This window comes from Heterodontus francisci, chromosome 48, assembly GCF_036365525.1.
Source record: "Heterodontus francisci isolate sHetFra1 chromosome 48, sHetFra1.hap1, whole genome shotgun sequence".
Lineage (NCBI taxonomy): Eukaryota > Metazoa > Chordata > Chondrichthyes > Heterodontiformes > Heterodontidae > Heterodontus > Heterodontus francisci.
In genome coordinates this window covers 4,795,025-4,808,948 of record NC_090418.1, presented here as the reverse complement: position 1 = coordinate 4,808,948, position 13,924 = coordinate 4,795,025, and the positions used below count along the sequence as shown (strand labels likewise).

Below are 13,924 nucleotides of genomic sequence, written 5' to 3'. Positions count from 1 at the left end.
TGTTGAGGGGCTTTCGGTGGTTTCTGCACTACCTGATGAGGAGCGTCCGGCGGTTCCTGCACTACCAGTTGAGCTTCCGGTGGTTCCGGCGCTAATTGTTAAGGGGCTTCCGGTGGTTCCTGTGCTAATTGTCAAGGGGCTTCCTGTGGTTCCTGCACTACCAGTTGAGCTTCCGGTGGTTCCGGCGCTAATTGTTAAGGGGCTTCCGGTGGTTCCTGTGCTAATTGTCAAGGGGCTTCCGGTGGTTCCTGCGCTACCTGTTGAGTGGCTTCCGGTGGTTCCTGTGCTAATTGTTAAGGGGCCTCCGGTGGTTTCTGTGCTAATTGTGAAGGGGCGTCCGGTGGTTGCTGTGCTAATTGTTACGGGGCTCCCAGTGGTTCCTGCGCTACCTGTTGAGGAGATTCCGGTGGTTCCTGCGCTACCTGTTGAGGAAATTCCGGTGGTTCCTGCGCTACCTGTTGAGGGGCTTCCGGTGGTTCCTGTGCTAATTGTTAAGGGGCTTCCGGTCGTTTCTGTGCTAATTGTTAAGGGGCTTCCGGTTTTTCCTGTGCTAATTGTTAAGGGGCTTCCGGTGGTTCCTGCACTACCTGTTGAGGGGCTCCTGGTGGTTCCTGCGCTACCTGTTGAGGGGCTCCCAGTGGTTCCTGCGCTACCTGTTGAGGAGCGTTCGGTGGTTCCTGCACTACCTGTTGAGGAGCTTCCGGTGGTTCCTGCGCTACCTGTTGAGGAGCCACCGGTGGTTCCTGCACTACCTGTTGAGGGGCTTCCGGTAGTTCCTGTGCTAATTGTTAAGGGGCCTCCGGTGGTTTCTGTACTAATTGTGAAGGGGCTTCCGGTGGTTCCTGTGCTAATTGTTACGGGGCTTCCGGTGGTTTCTGCACTACCTGTTGAGGGGCTCCCGGTGGTTCCTGCACTACCTGTTGAGGAGCTTTCGGTGGTTCCTGCACTACCTGTTGAGGAGCTTCGGGTGGTTCCTGCACTACCTGTTGAGGGGCCCCCGGTTGTTCCTGCGCTACCTGTTGAGGAGCTTTCGGTGGTTCCTGCACTACCTGTTGAGGAGCTTCCGGTGGTTCCTGCGCTACCTATTGAGGAGCTTCCGGTGGTTCCGGTGCTAATTGTTAAGGGGCCTCCGGTGGTTTCTGTGCTAATTGTTACGGGGCTTCTGGTGGTTCCTGCAGTACCTGTTGAGGGGCTCCCGGTGGTTCCTGCACTACCTGTTGAGGGGCTTTCGGTGGTTCCTGCACTACCTGATGAGGAGCGTCCGGCGGTTCCTGCACTACCAGTTGAGCTTCCGGTGGTTCCGGCGCTAATTGTTAATGGGCGTCCGGTGGTTCCTGCATTAACTGTTGAGGAGCTTTCGGTGGGTCCTGCACTACCTGTTGGGGAGCTTCCGGTGGTTCCTGCACTACGTGTTGAGGAGCTTCGGGTGGTTCCTGCACTACCTGTTGAGGGGCTCCCGGTGGTTCCTGCGCGACCTGTTGAGGGGCTCCCAGTGGTTCCTGTGCTACCTGTTGAGGAGCTTACGGTGGTTCCTGCGCCACCTGTTGAGGAGCTTCCGGTGGTTCCTGCGCTACCTGTTGAGGGGCTTCCGGTGGTTCCTGTGCTAATTGTTAAGGGGCTTCCTTTCGTTTCTGTGCTAATTGTTAAGGGGCTTCCGGTCCTTCCTGCACTGCCTGTTGAGGGACTTCCGGTGGTTCCTGTGCTAATTGTTAAGGGGCCTCCGGTGGTGTCTGTGCTAATTGTGAAGGGGCTTCCGGTGGTTTCTGTGCTAATTGTTACGGGGCTTCCGGTGGTTCCTGCACTACCTGTTGAGGGGCTCCCGGCGGTTCCTGCACTACCTATTGGGGAACGTCCGGTGGTTCCTGCACTACGTGTTGAGGAGCTTCGGGTCGTTCCTGCACTACCTGTTGAGGGGCTCCCGGTGGTTCCTGCGCTACCTGTTGAGGAGCTTCCGGTGGTTCCTGCGCTACCTGTTGAGGAGCCACCGGTGGTTCCTGCGCTACCTGTTGAGGGGCTTCCGGTAGTTCCTGTGGTAATTGTTAAGGGGCCTCCGGTGGTTTCTGTGCTAATTGTGAAGGGGCTTCCGGTGGTTCCTGTGCTAATTGTTACGGGGCTTGCGGTGGTTCCTGCACTACCTGCAGAGGGGCTCCCGGTGGTTCCTGCACTACCTGTTGAGGGGCTTTCGGTGGTTTCTGCACTACCTGATGAGGAGCGTCCGGCGGTTCCTGCACTACCAGTTGAGCTTCCGGTGGTTCCGGCGCTAATTGTTAAGGGGCTTCCGGTGGTTCCTGTGCTAACTGTTGAGGAGCTTTTGGTGGTTCCTGCGCTACCTGTTGGGGAGCTTCCTGTGGTTCCTGCACTACCTGTTGAGGAGCTTCCGGTGGTTCCTACGCTACCTGTTGAGGGGCTTCCGGTGGTTCCTGTGCTAATTGTTAAGGGGCCTCCGGTGGTTTCTGTGCTAATTGTGAAGGGGCGTCCGGTGGTTGCTGTGCTAATTGTTACGGGGCTCCCAGTGGTTCCTGCGCTACCTGTTGAGGAGATTCCGGTGGTTCCTGCGCTACCTGTTGAGGAAATTCCGGTGGTTCCTGCGCTACCTGTTGAGGGGCTTCCGGTGGTTCCTGTGCTAATTGTTAAGGGGCTTCCGGTCGTTTCTGTGCTAATTGTTAAGGGGCTTCCGGTTTTTCCTGTGCTAATTGTTAAGGGGCTTCCGGTGGTTCCTGCACTACCTGTTGAGGAGCTTCCAGTGGTTCCTGCGCTTCCTGTTGAGGGGCTTCCGGTGGTTCCTGTGCTAATTGTTAAGGGGCCTCCGGTGGTGTCTGTGCTAATTGTGAAGGGGCTTCCGGTGGTTTCTGTGCTAATTGTTACGGTGCTTCTGGTGGTTCCTGCACTACCTGTTGAGGGGCTCCCGGTTGTTCCTGTACTACCTGTTGGGGAACGTCCGGTGGTTCCTGCACTACGTGTTGAGGAGCTTCGGGTGGTTCCTGCACTACCTGTTGAGGGGCTCCCGGTGGGACCTGCGCTCGCTGTTGAGGGGCTCCCAGTGGTTCCTGCGCTACCTGTTGAGGAGCTTCCGGTGGTTCCTGCACTACCTGTTGAGGAGCTTCCGGTGGTTCCTGCGGTACCTGTTGAGGGGCTTCCGGTAGTTCCTGTGCTAATTGTTAAGGGGCCCCCGGTGGTTCCTGTGCTAATTGTTACGGGGCTTGCGGTGTTTCCTGCACTACCTGTTGATGGGCTTTCGGTGGTTCCTGCACTACCTGAAGAGGAGCGTCCGGCGGTTCCTGCACTACCAGTTGAGCTTCCGGTGGTTCCGGCGCTAATTGTTAAGGGGCTTCCGGTGGTTCCTGTGCTAACTGTTGAGGAGCTTTCGGTGGTTCTTGCGCTACCTGTTGGGGAGCTTCCGGTGGTTCCTGCACTACCTGTTGAGGAGCTTCCGGTGGTTCCTGCGCTACCTGTTGTGGGGCTTCCGGTAGTTCCTGTGCTAATTGTTAAGGGGCCTCCGGTGGTTTCTGTGCTAATTGTGAAGGGGCTTCCGGTGGTTCCTGTGCTAATTGTTCCGGGGCTTGCGGTGGTTCCTGCACTACCTGTTGAGGGGCTTTCGGTGGTTCCTGCACTACCTGATGAGGAGCGTCCGGCGGTTCCTGCACTACCAGTTGAGCTACCGGTGGTTCCGGCGCTAATTGTCAAGGGGCTTCCGGTGGTTCCTGTGCTAACTGTTGAGGAGCTTTCGGTGGTTCCTACGCTACCTGTTGAGGGGCTTCCGGTGGTTCCTGTGCTAATTGTTAAGGGGCCTCCGGTGGTTTCTGTGCTAATTGTGAAGGGGCTTCCGGTGGTTCCTGTACTACCAGTTGAGCTTCCGGTGGTTCCGGCGCTAATTGTTAAGGGGCTTCCGGTGGTTCCTGTGCTAACTGTTGAGGAGCTTTCGGTGGTTCTTGCGCTACCTGTTGGGGAGCTTCCGGTGGTTCCTGCACTACCTGTTGAGGAGCTTCCGGTGGTTCCTGCGCTACCTGTTGTGGGGCTTCCGGTAGTTCCTGTGCTAATTGTTAAGGGGCCTCCGGTGGTTTCTGTGCTAATTGTGAAGGGGCTTCCGGTGGTTCCTGTGCTAATTGTTCCGGGGCTTGCGGTGGTTCCTGCACTACCTGTTGAGGGGCTTCCGGTGGTTCCTGTGCTAATTGTTAAGGGGCCTCCGGTGGTGTCTGTGCTAATTGTGAAGGGGCTTCCGGTGGTTTCTGTGCTAATTGTTACGGTGCTTCTGGTGGTTCCTGCACTACCTGTTGAGGGGCTCCCGGTTGTTCCTGTACTACCTGTTGGGGAACGTCCGGTGGTTCCTGCACTACGTGTTGAGGAGCTTCGGGTGGTTCCTGCACTACCTGTTGAGGGGCTCCCGGTGGGACCTGCGCTCGCTGTTGAGGGGCTCCCAGTGGTTCCTGCGCTACCTGTTGAGGAGCTTCCGGTGGTTCCTGCACTACCTGTTGAGGAGCTTCCGGTGGTTCCTGCGGTACCTGTTGAGGGGCTTCCGGTAGTTCCTGTGCTAATTGTTAAGGGGCCCCCGGTGGTTCCTGTGCTAATTGTTACGGGGCTTGCGGTGTTTCCTGCACTACCTGTTGATGGGCTTTCGGTGGTTCCTGCACTACCTGAAGAGGAGCGTCCGGCGGTTCCTGCACTACCAGTTGAGCTTCCGGTGGTTCCGGCGCTAATTGTTAAGGGGCTTCCGGTGGTTCCTGTGCTAACTGTTGAGGAGCTTTCGGTGGTTCTTGCGCTACCTGTTGGGGAGCTTCCGGTGGTTCCTGCACTACCTGTTGAGGAGCTTCCGGTGGTTCCTGCGCTACCTGTTGTGGGGCTTCCGGTAGTTCCTGTGCTAATTGTTAAGGGGCCTCCGGTGGTTTCTGTGCTAATTGTGAAGGGGCTTCCGGTGGTTCCTGTGCTAATTGTTCCGGGGCTTGCGGTGGTTCCTGCACTACCTGTTGAGGGGCTTTCGGTGGTTCCTGCACTACCTGATGAGGAGCGTCCGGCGGTTCCTGCACTACCAGTTGAGCTACCGGTGGTTCCGGCGCTAATTGTCAAGGGGCTTCCGGTGGTTCCTGTGCTAACTGTTGAGGAGCTTTCGGTGGTTCCTACGCTACCTGTTGAGGGGCTTCCGGTGGTTCCTGTGCTAATTGTTAAGGGGCCTCCGGTGGTTTCTGTGCTAATTGTGAAGGGGCTTCCGGTGGTTCCTGTACTACCAGTTGAGCTTCCGGTGGTTCCGGCGCTAATTGTTAAGGGGCTTCCGGTGGTTCCTGTGCTAACTGTTGAGGAGCTTTCGGTGGTTCTTGCGCTACCTGTTGGGGAGCTTCCGGTGGTTCCTGCACTACCTGTTGAGGAGCTTCCGGTGGTTCCTGCGCTACCTGTTGTGGGGCTTCCGGTAGTTCCTGTGCTAATTGTTAAGGGGCCTCCGGTGGTTTCTGTGCTAATTGTGAAGGGGCTTCCGGTGGTTCCTGTGCTAATTGTTCCGGGGCTTGCGGTGGTTCCTGCACTACCTGTTGAGGGGCTTTCGGTGGTTCCTGCACTACCTGATGAGGAGCGTCCGGCGGTTCCTGCACTACCAGTTGAGCTACCGGTGGTTCCGGCGCTAATTGTCAAGGGGCTTCCGGTGGTTCCTGTGCTAACTGTTGAGGAGCTTTCGGTGGTTCCTACGCTACCTGTTGAGGGGCTTCCGGTGGTTCCTGTGCTAATTGTTAAGGGGCCTCCGGTGGTTTCTGTGCTAATTGTGAAGGGGCGTCCAGTGGTTCCTGTGCTACCTGTTGAGGGGCTTCCGCTGGGTCCTGTGCTAATTGTTAAGGGGCTTCCGGTGGTTCCTGCACTACCTGTTGAGGAGCTTCCGGTGGTTCCTGCGCTACCTGTTGAGGAGCCACCGGTGGTTCCGGCGCTACCTGTTGAGGGGCTTCCGGTAGTTCCTGTGCTAATTGTTAAGGGGCCTCCGGTGGTTTCTGTGCTAATTGTGAAGGGGCCTCCGGTGGTTCCTGCGCTACCTGTTGAGGAGCTTCCGGTGGTTCCTACGCTACCTGTTGAGGAGCTTCCGGTGGTTCCTGTACTAATTGTTAAGGGGCTTCCGGTCGTTTCTGTGCTAATTGTTAAGGGGCTTCCGGATTTTCCTGTGCTAATTGTTAAGTGGCTTCCGGTGGTTCCTGCACTGCCTGTTGAGGAGCTTCCGGTGGTTCCTGCGCTTCCTGTTGAGGGGCTTCCGGTGGTTCCTGTGCTAATTGTTAAGGGGCCTCCAGTGGTGTCTGTGCTAATTGTGAAGGGGCTTCCGGTGATTTCTGTGCTAATTGTTCCGGGGCTTCCGGTGGTTCCTGCACTCCCTGTTGTGGGACTCCCGGTGGTTCCTGCACTTCCTGTTGGGGAACATCCGGTGGTTCCTGCACTATGTGTTGAGGAGCTTCGGGTGGTTCCTGCACTACCTGTTGAGGGGCTCCCGGTGGTTCCTGCGCTACGTGTTGAGGGGCTCGCAGTGGTTCCTGCGCTACGTGTTGAGGAGCTTTCGGTGGTTCCTGCACTACCTGTTGAGGAGCTTCCGGTGGTTCCTGCGCCACCTGTTGAGGAGCCACCGGTGGTTCCTGCACTACCTGTTGAGGAGCTTCCAGTGGTTCCTGCGCTACCTGTTGAGGAGCCACCGGTGCTTCCGGCGCTACCTGTTGAGGGGCTTCCGGTAGTTCCTGTGCTAATTGTTGAGGGGCTTCCGGTGGTTCCTGTGCTAATTGTTACGGGGCTTGCGGTGGATCCTGCACTACCTGTAGAGGGGCTCCCGGTGGTTCCTGCACTACCTGTTGAGGGGCTTTCGGTGGTTCCTGCACTACCTGATGAGGAGCGTCCGGCGGTTCCTGCACTACCAGTTGAGCTTCCGGTGGTTCCGGCGCTAATTGTTAAGGGGCGTCCGGTGGTTCCTGCACTACCTGTTGGGGAGCTTCCGGTGGTTCCTGCACTACGTGTTGAGGAGCTTCGGGTGGTTCCTGCACTACCTGTTGAGGGGCTCCCGGTGGTTCCTGCGGTACCTGTTGAGGGGCTTCCGGTAGTTCCTGTGCTAATTGTTAAGGGGTCTCCGGTGGTTTCTGTGCTAATTGTGAAGGGGCTTCCGGTGGTTCCTGTGCTAATTGTTATGGGGCTTGCGGTGTTTCCTGCACTACCTGTTGAGGGGCTTTCGGTGGTTCCTGCACTACCTGAAGAGGAGCGTCCGGCAGTTCCTGCACTACCAGTTGAGCTTCCGGTGGTTCCGGCGCTAATTGTTAAGGGGCTTCCGGTGGTTCCTGTGCTAACTGTTGAGGAGCTTTCGGTGGTTCTTGCGCTACCTGTTGGGGAGCTTCCGGTGGTTCCTGCACTACCTGTTGAGGAGCTTCCGGTGGTTCCTGCGCTACCTGTTGAGGGGCTTCCGGTAGTTCCTGTGCTAATTGTTAAGGGGCCTCCGGTGGTTTCTGTGCTAATTGTGAAGGGGCTTCCGGTGGTTCCTGTGCTAATTGTTACGGGGCTTGCGGTGGTTCCTGCACTACCAGTAGAGGGGCTCCCGGTGGTTCCTGCACTACATGTTGAGGGGCTTTCGGTGGTTCCTGCACTACCTGATGAGGAGCGTCCGGCGGTTCCTGCACTACCAGTTGAGCTTCCGGTGGTTCCGGCGCTAATTGTTAAGGGGCTTCCGGTGGTTCCTGTGCTAACTGTTGAGGAGCTTTTGGTGGTTCCTGCGCTACCTGTTGGGGAGCTTCCTGTGGTTCCTGCACTACCTGTTGAGGAGCTTCCGGTGGTTCCTGCACTACCTGTTGAGGAGCTTCCGGTGGTTCCTGCGGTACCTGTTGAGGGGCTTCCGGTAGTTCCTGTGCTAATTGTTAAGGGGCCTCCGGTGGTTCCTGTGCTAATTGTTACGGGGCTTGCGGTGTTTCCTGCACTACCTGTCGATTGGCTTTCGGTGGTTCCTGCACTACCTGAAGAGGAGCGTCCGGCGGTTCCTGCACTACCAGTTGAGCTTCCGGTGGTTCCGGCGCTAATTGTTAAGGGGCTTCCGGTGGTTCCTGTGCTAATTGTTAAGGGGCCTCCGGTGGTGTCTGTGCTAATTGTGAAGGGGCTTCCGGTGGTTTCTGTGCTAATTGTTACGGTGCTTCTGGTGGTTCCTGCACTACCTGTTGAGGGGCTCCCGGTTGTTCCTGTACTACCTGTTGGGGAACGTCCGGTGGTTCCTGCACTACGTGTTGAGGAGCTTCGGGTGGTTCCTGCACTACCTGTTGAGGGGCTCCCGGTGGGACCTGCGCTCGCTGTTGAGGGGCTCCCAGTGGTTCCTGCGCTACCTGTTGAGGAGCGTCCGGCGGTTCCTGCGCTACCTGTTGAGGAGCCACCGGTGGTTCCGGCGCTACCTGTTGAGGGGCTTCCGGTAGTTCCTGTGCTAATTGTTAAGGGGCCTCCGGTGGTTTCTGTGCTAATTGTTAAGGGGCTTGCGGTGTTTCCTGCTCTACCTGTTGAGGAGCTTCCGGTGGTTCCTGCGCTACCTGTTGAGGAGCCACCGGTGGTTCCGGCGCTACCTGTTGAGGGGCTTCCGGTAGTTCCTGTGCTAATTGTTAAGGGGCCTCCGGTGGTTTCTGTGCTAATTGTGAAGGGGCTTCCGGTGGTTCCTGTGCTAATTGTTCCGGGGCTTGCGGTGGTTCCTGCACTACCTGTTGAGGGGCTTTCGGTGGTTCCTGCACTACCTGATGAGGAGCGTCCGGCGGTTCCTGCACTACCAGTTGAGCTACCGGTGGTTCCGGCGCTAATTGTCAAGGGGCTTCCGGTGGTTCCTGTGCTAACTGTTGAGGAGCTTTCGGTGGTTCCTACGCTACCTGTTGAGGGGCTTCCGGTGGTTCCTGTGCTAATTGTTAAGGGGCCTCCGGTGGTTTCTGTGCTAATTGTGAAGGGGCGTCCGGTGGTTCCTGTGCTACCTGTTGAGGGGCTTCCGCTGGGTCCTGTGCTAATTGTTAAGGGGCTTCCGGTGGTTCCTGCACTACCTGTTGAGGAGCTTCCGGTGGTTCCTGCGCTACCTGTTGAGGAGCCACCGGTGGTTCCGGCGCTACCTGTTGAGGGGCTTCCGGTAGTTCCTGTGCTAATTGTTAAGGGGCCTCCGGTGGTTTCTGTGCTAATTGTGAAGGGGCCTCCGGTGGTTCCTGCGCTACCTGTTGAGGAGCTTCCGGTGGTTCCTACGCTACCTGTTGAGGAGCTTCCGGTGGTTCCTGTACTAATTGTTAAGGGGCTTCCGGTCGTTTCTGTGCTAATTGTTAAGGGGCTTCCGGATTTTCCTGTGCTAATTGTTAAGTGGCTTCCGGTGGTTCCTGCACTGCCTGTTGAGGAGCTTCCGGTGGTTCCTGCGCTTCCTGTTGAGGGGCTTCCGGTGGTTCCTGTGCTAATTGTTAAGGGGCCTCCAGTGGTGTCTGTGCTAATTGTGAAGGGGCTTCCGGTGATTTCTGTGCTAATTGTTCCGGGGCTTCCGGTGGTTCCTGCACTCCCTGTTGTGGGACTCCCGGTGGTTCCTGCACTTCCTGTTGGGGAACATCCGGTGGTTCCTGCACTATGTGTTGAGGAGCTTCGGGTGGTTCCTGCACTACCTGTTGAGGGGCTCCCGGTGGTTCCTGCGCTACGTGTTGAGGGGCTCGCAGTGGTTCCTGCGCTACCTGTTGAGGAGCTTTCGGTGGTTCCTGCACTACCTGTTGAGGAGCTTCCGGTGGTTCCTGCGCCACCTGTTGAGGAGCCACCGGTGGTTCCTGCACTACCTGTTGAGGAGCTTCCAGTGGTTCCTGCGCTACCTGTTGAGGAGCCACCGGTGCTTCCGGCGCTACCTGTTGAGGGGCTTCCGGTAGTTCCTGTGCTAATTGTTGAGGGGCTTCCGGTGGTTCCTGTGCTAATTGTTACGGGGCTTGCGGTGGATCCTGCACTACCTGTAGAGGGGCTCCCGGTGGTTCCTGCACTACCTGTTGAGGGGCTTTCGGTGGTTCCTGCACTACCTGATGAGGAGCGTCCGGCGGTTCCTGCACTACCAGTTGAGCTTCCGGTGGTTCCGGCGCTAATTGTTAAGGGGCGTCCGGTGGTTCCTGCACTACCTGTTGGGGAGCTTCCGGTGGTTCCTGCACTACGTGTTGAGGAGCTTCGGGTGGTTCCTGCACTACCTGTTGAGGGGCTCCCGGTGGTTCCTGCGGTACCTGTTGAGGGGCTTCCGGTAGTTCCTGTGCTAATTGTTAAGGGGTCTCCGGTGGTTTCTGTGCTAATTGTGAAGGGGCTTCCGGTGGTTCCTGTGCTAATTGTTATGGGGCTTGCGGTGTTTCCTGCACTACCTGTTGAGGGGCTTTCGGTGGTTCCTGCACTACCTGAAGAGGAGCGTCCGGCGGTTCCTGCACTACCAGTTGAGCTTCCGGTGGTTCCGGCGCTAATTGTTAAGGGGCTTCCGGTGGTTCCTGTGCTAACTGTTGAGGAGCTTTCGGTGGTTCTTGCGCTACCTGTTGGGGAGCTTCCGGTGGTTCCTGCACTACCTGTTGAGGAGCTTCCGGTGGTTCCTGCGCTACCTGTTGAGGGGCTTCCGGTAGTTCCTGTGCTAATTGTTAAGGGGCCTCCGGTGGTTTCTGTGCTAATTGTGAAGGGGCTTCCGGTGGTTCCTGTGCTAATTGTTACGGGGCTTGCGGTGGTTCCTGCACTACCAGTAGAGGGGCTCCCGGTGGTTCCTGCACTACATGTTGAGGGGCTTTCGGTGGTTCCTGCACTACCTGATGAGGAGCGTCCGGCGGTTCCTGCACTACCAGTTGAGCTTCCGGTGGTTCCGGCGCTAATTGTTAAGGGGCTTCCGGTGGTTCCTGTGCTAACTGTTGAGGAGCTTTTGGTGGTTCCTGCGCTACCTGTTGGGGAGCTTCCTGTGGTTCCTGCACTACCTGTTGAGGAGCTTCCGGTGGTTCCTACGCTACCTGTTGTGGGGCTTCCGGTAGTTCCTGTGCTAATTGTTAAGGGGCCTCCGGTGGTTTCTGTGCTAATTGTGAAGGGGCGTCCGGTGGTTCCTGTGCTACCTGTTGAGGGGCTTCCGCTGGGTCCTGTGCTAATTGTTAAGGGGCTTCCGGTGGTTCCTGTGCTAATTGTTAAGGGGCTTCCGGTGGTTCCTCTGCTACCTGTTGAGGAGCTTTCGGTGGTTCCTGCACTACCTGTTGAGGAGCTTCCGGTGGTTCCTGCGCTACCTGTTGAGGAGCCACCGGTGGTTCCGGCGCTCCCTGTTGAGGGGCTTCCGGTAGTTCCTGTGCTAATTGTTAAGGGGCCTCCGGTGGTTTCTGTGCTAATTGTGAAGGGGCTTCCGGTGGTTCCTGTGCTAATTGTTACGGGGCTTGCGGTGGTTCCTGCACTACCTGTTGAGGGGCTTTCGGTGGTTCCTGCACTACCTGATGAGGAGCGTCCGGCGGTTCCTGCACTACCAGTTGAGCTACCGGTGGTTCCGGCGCTAATTGTTAAGGGGCGTCCGGTGGTTCCTGCACTACCTGTTGGGGAGCTTCCGGTGGTTCCTGCACTACGTGTTGAGGAGCTTCGGGTGGTTCCTGCAATACCTGTTGAGGGGCTCGCGGTGGTTCCTGCGCTACCTGTTGAGGGGCTCCCAGTGGTTCCTGCGCTACCTGTTGAGGAGCTTTCGGTGGTTCCTGCGCTACCTGTTGGGGAGCTTCCTGTGGTTCCTGCACTACCTGTTGAGGAGCTTCCGGTGGTTCTTACGCTACCTGTTGTGGGGCTTCCGGTAGTTCCTGTGCTAATTGTTAAGGGGCCTCCGGTGGTTTCTGTGCTAATTGTTAAGGGGCTTCCGGTGGTTCCTGTGCTAATTGTTACGGGGCTTGCGGTGGTTCCTGCACTACCTGTTGAGGGGCTTTCGGTGGTTCCTGCACTACCTGATGAGGAGCGTCCGGCGGTTCCTGCACTACCATTTGAGCTACCGGTGGTTCCGGCGCTAATTGTCAAGGGGCTTCCGGTGGTTCCTGTGCTAACTGTTGAGGAGCTTTCGGTGGTTCCTACGCTACCTGTTGAGAGGCTTCCGGTGGTTCCTGTGCTAATTGTGAAGGGGCGTCCGGTGGTTCCTGTGCTACCTGTTGAGGGGCTTCCGCTGGGTCCTGTGCTAATTGTTAAGGGGCTTCCGGTGGTTCCTGTGCTAATTGTTAAGGGGCTTCCGGTGGTTCCTCTGCGACCTGTTGAGGAGCTTTCGGTGGTTCCTGCACTACCTGTTGAGGAGCTTCCGGTGGTTCCTGCGCTACCTGTTGAGGAGCCACAGGTGGTTCCGGCGCTACCTGTTGAGGGGCTTCCGGTAGTTCCTGTGCTAATTGTTAAGGGGCCTCCGGTGGTTTCTGTGCTAATTGTGAAGGGGCCTCCGGTGGTTCCTGCGCTACCTGTTGAGGAGCTTCCGGTGGTTCCTACGCTACCTGTTGAGGAGCTTCCGGTGGTTCCTGTACTAATTGTTAAGGGGCTTCCGGTCGTTTCTGTGCTAATTGTTAAGGGGCTTCCGGATTTTCCTGTGCTAATTGTTAAGTGGCTTCCGGTGGTTCCTGCACTGCCTGTTGAGGAGCTTCCGGTGGTTCCAGCGCTTCCTGTTGAGGGGCTTTCGGTGGTTCCTGTGCTAATTGTTAAGGGGCCTCCAGTGGTGTCTGTGCTAATTGTGAAGGGGCTTCCGGTGGTTTCTGTGCTAATTGTTCCGGGGCGTCCGGTGGTTCCTGCACTCCCTGTTGTGGGACTCCCGGTGGTTCCTGCACTACCTGTTGGGGAACTTCCGGTGGTTCCTGCACTACGTGTTGAGGAGCTTCGGGTGGTTCCTGCACTACCTGTTGAGGGGCTCCCGGTGGATCCTGCGCTACCTGTTGAGGGGCTCGCAGTGGATCCTGCGATACCTGTTGAGGAGCTTTCGGTGGTTCCTGCACTACCTGTTGAGGAGCTTCCGGTGGTTCCTGCGCCACCTGTTGAGGAGCCACCGGTGGTTCCTGCACTACCTGTTGAGGAGCTTCCAGTGGTTCCTGCGCTACCTGTTGAGGAGCCACCGGTGCTTCCGGCGCTACCTGTTGAGGGGCTTCCAGTAGTTCCTGTGCTAATTGTTGAGGGGCTTCCGGTGGTTCCTGTGCTAATTGTTACGGGGCTTGCGGTGGATCCTGCACTACCTGTAGAGGGGCTCCCGGTGGTTCCTGCACTACCTGTTGAGGGGCTTTCGGTGGTTCCTGCACTACCTGTTGAGGAGCTTCCGGTGGTTCCTGCGCTACCTGTTGTGGGGCTTCCGGTAGTTCCTGTGCTAATTGTTAAGGGGCCTCCGGTGGTTTCTGTGCTAATTGTGAATGGGCTTCCGGTGGTTCCTGTGCTAATTGTTCCGGGGCTTGCGGTGGTTCCTGCACTACCTGTTGAGGGGCTTTCGGTGGTTCCTGCACTACCTGATGAGGAGCGTCCGGCGGTTCCTGCACTACCAGTTGAGCTACCGGTGGTTCCGGCGCTAATTGTCAAGGGGCTTCCGGTGGTTCCTGTGCTAACTGTTGAGGAGCTTTCGGTGGTTCCTACGCTACCTGTTGAGGGGCTTCCGGTGGTTCCTGTGCTAATTGTTAAGGGGCCTCCGGTGGTTTCTGTGCGAATTGTGAAGGGGCGTCCGGTGGTTCCTGTGCTACCTGTTGAGGGGCTTCCGCTGGGTCCTGTGCTAATTGTTAAGGGGCTTCCGGTGGTTCCTGCACTACCTGTTGAGGAGCTTCCGGTGGTTCCTGCGCTACCTGTTGAGGAGCCACCGGTGGTTCCGGCGCTACCTGTTGAGGGGCTTCCGGTAGTTCCTGTGCTAATTGTTAAGGGGCCTCCGGTGGTTTCTGTGCTAATTGTGAAGGGGCCTCCAGTGGTTCCTGCGCTACCTGTTGAGGAGCTTCCGGTGGTTCCTACGCTACCTGTTGAGGAGCTTCCGGTGGTTCCTGTACTA

The 13,924-nt window shown here is 57.3% G+C and overlaps 2 protein-coding genes across 2 annotated transcripts in view; both read right to left on the bottom strand.

Moving 5' to 3' along the window:
* Positions 1 to 13,924, bottom strand: part of LOC137357333 (mucin-17-like) — a 193,170-nt gene that overhangs the window by 50,644 nt on the left and 128,602 nt on the right. The gene's annotated exons all lie outside the window — the stretch shown is intronic.
* The window catches only part of LOC137357317 (mucin-19-like), a gene marked incomplete at its 5' end in the record, with an annotated part of 39,979 nt that overhangs the window by 8,314 nt on the left and 17,741 nt on the right, over positions 1 to 13,924 (bottom strand). Inside the window, 6 exons of the mRNA XM_068023571.1 lie at positions 2,892 to 3,089; positions 4,269 to 4,466; positions 6,435 to 6,632; positions 8,139 to 8,336; positions 11,490 to 11,687; positions 12,741 to 12,938. Coding sequence (XP_067879672.1) covers positions 2,892 to 3,089; positions 4,269 to 4,466; positions 6,435 to 6,632; positions 8,139 to 8,336; positions 11,490 to 11,687; positions 12,741 to 12,938 — 1,188 coding nt within the window. The remainder of the gene's footprint in view (positions 1 to 2,891; positions 3,090 to 4,268; positions 4,467 to 6,434; positions 6,633 to 8,138; positions 8,337 to 11,489; positions 11,688 to 12,740; positions 12,939 to 13,924) is intronic.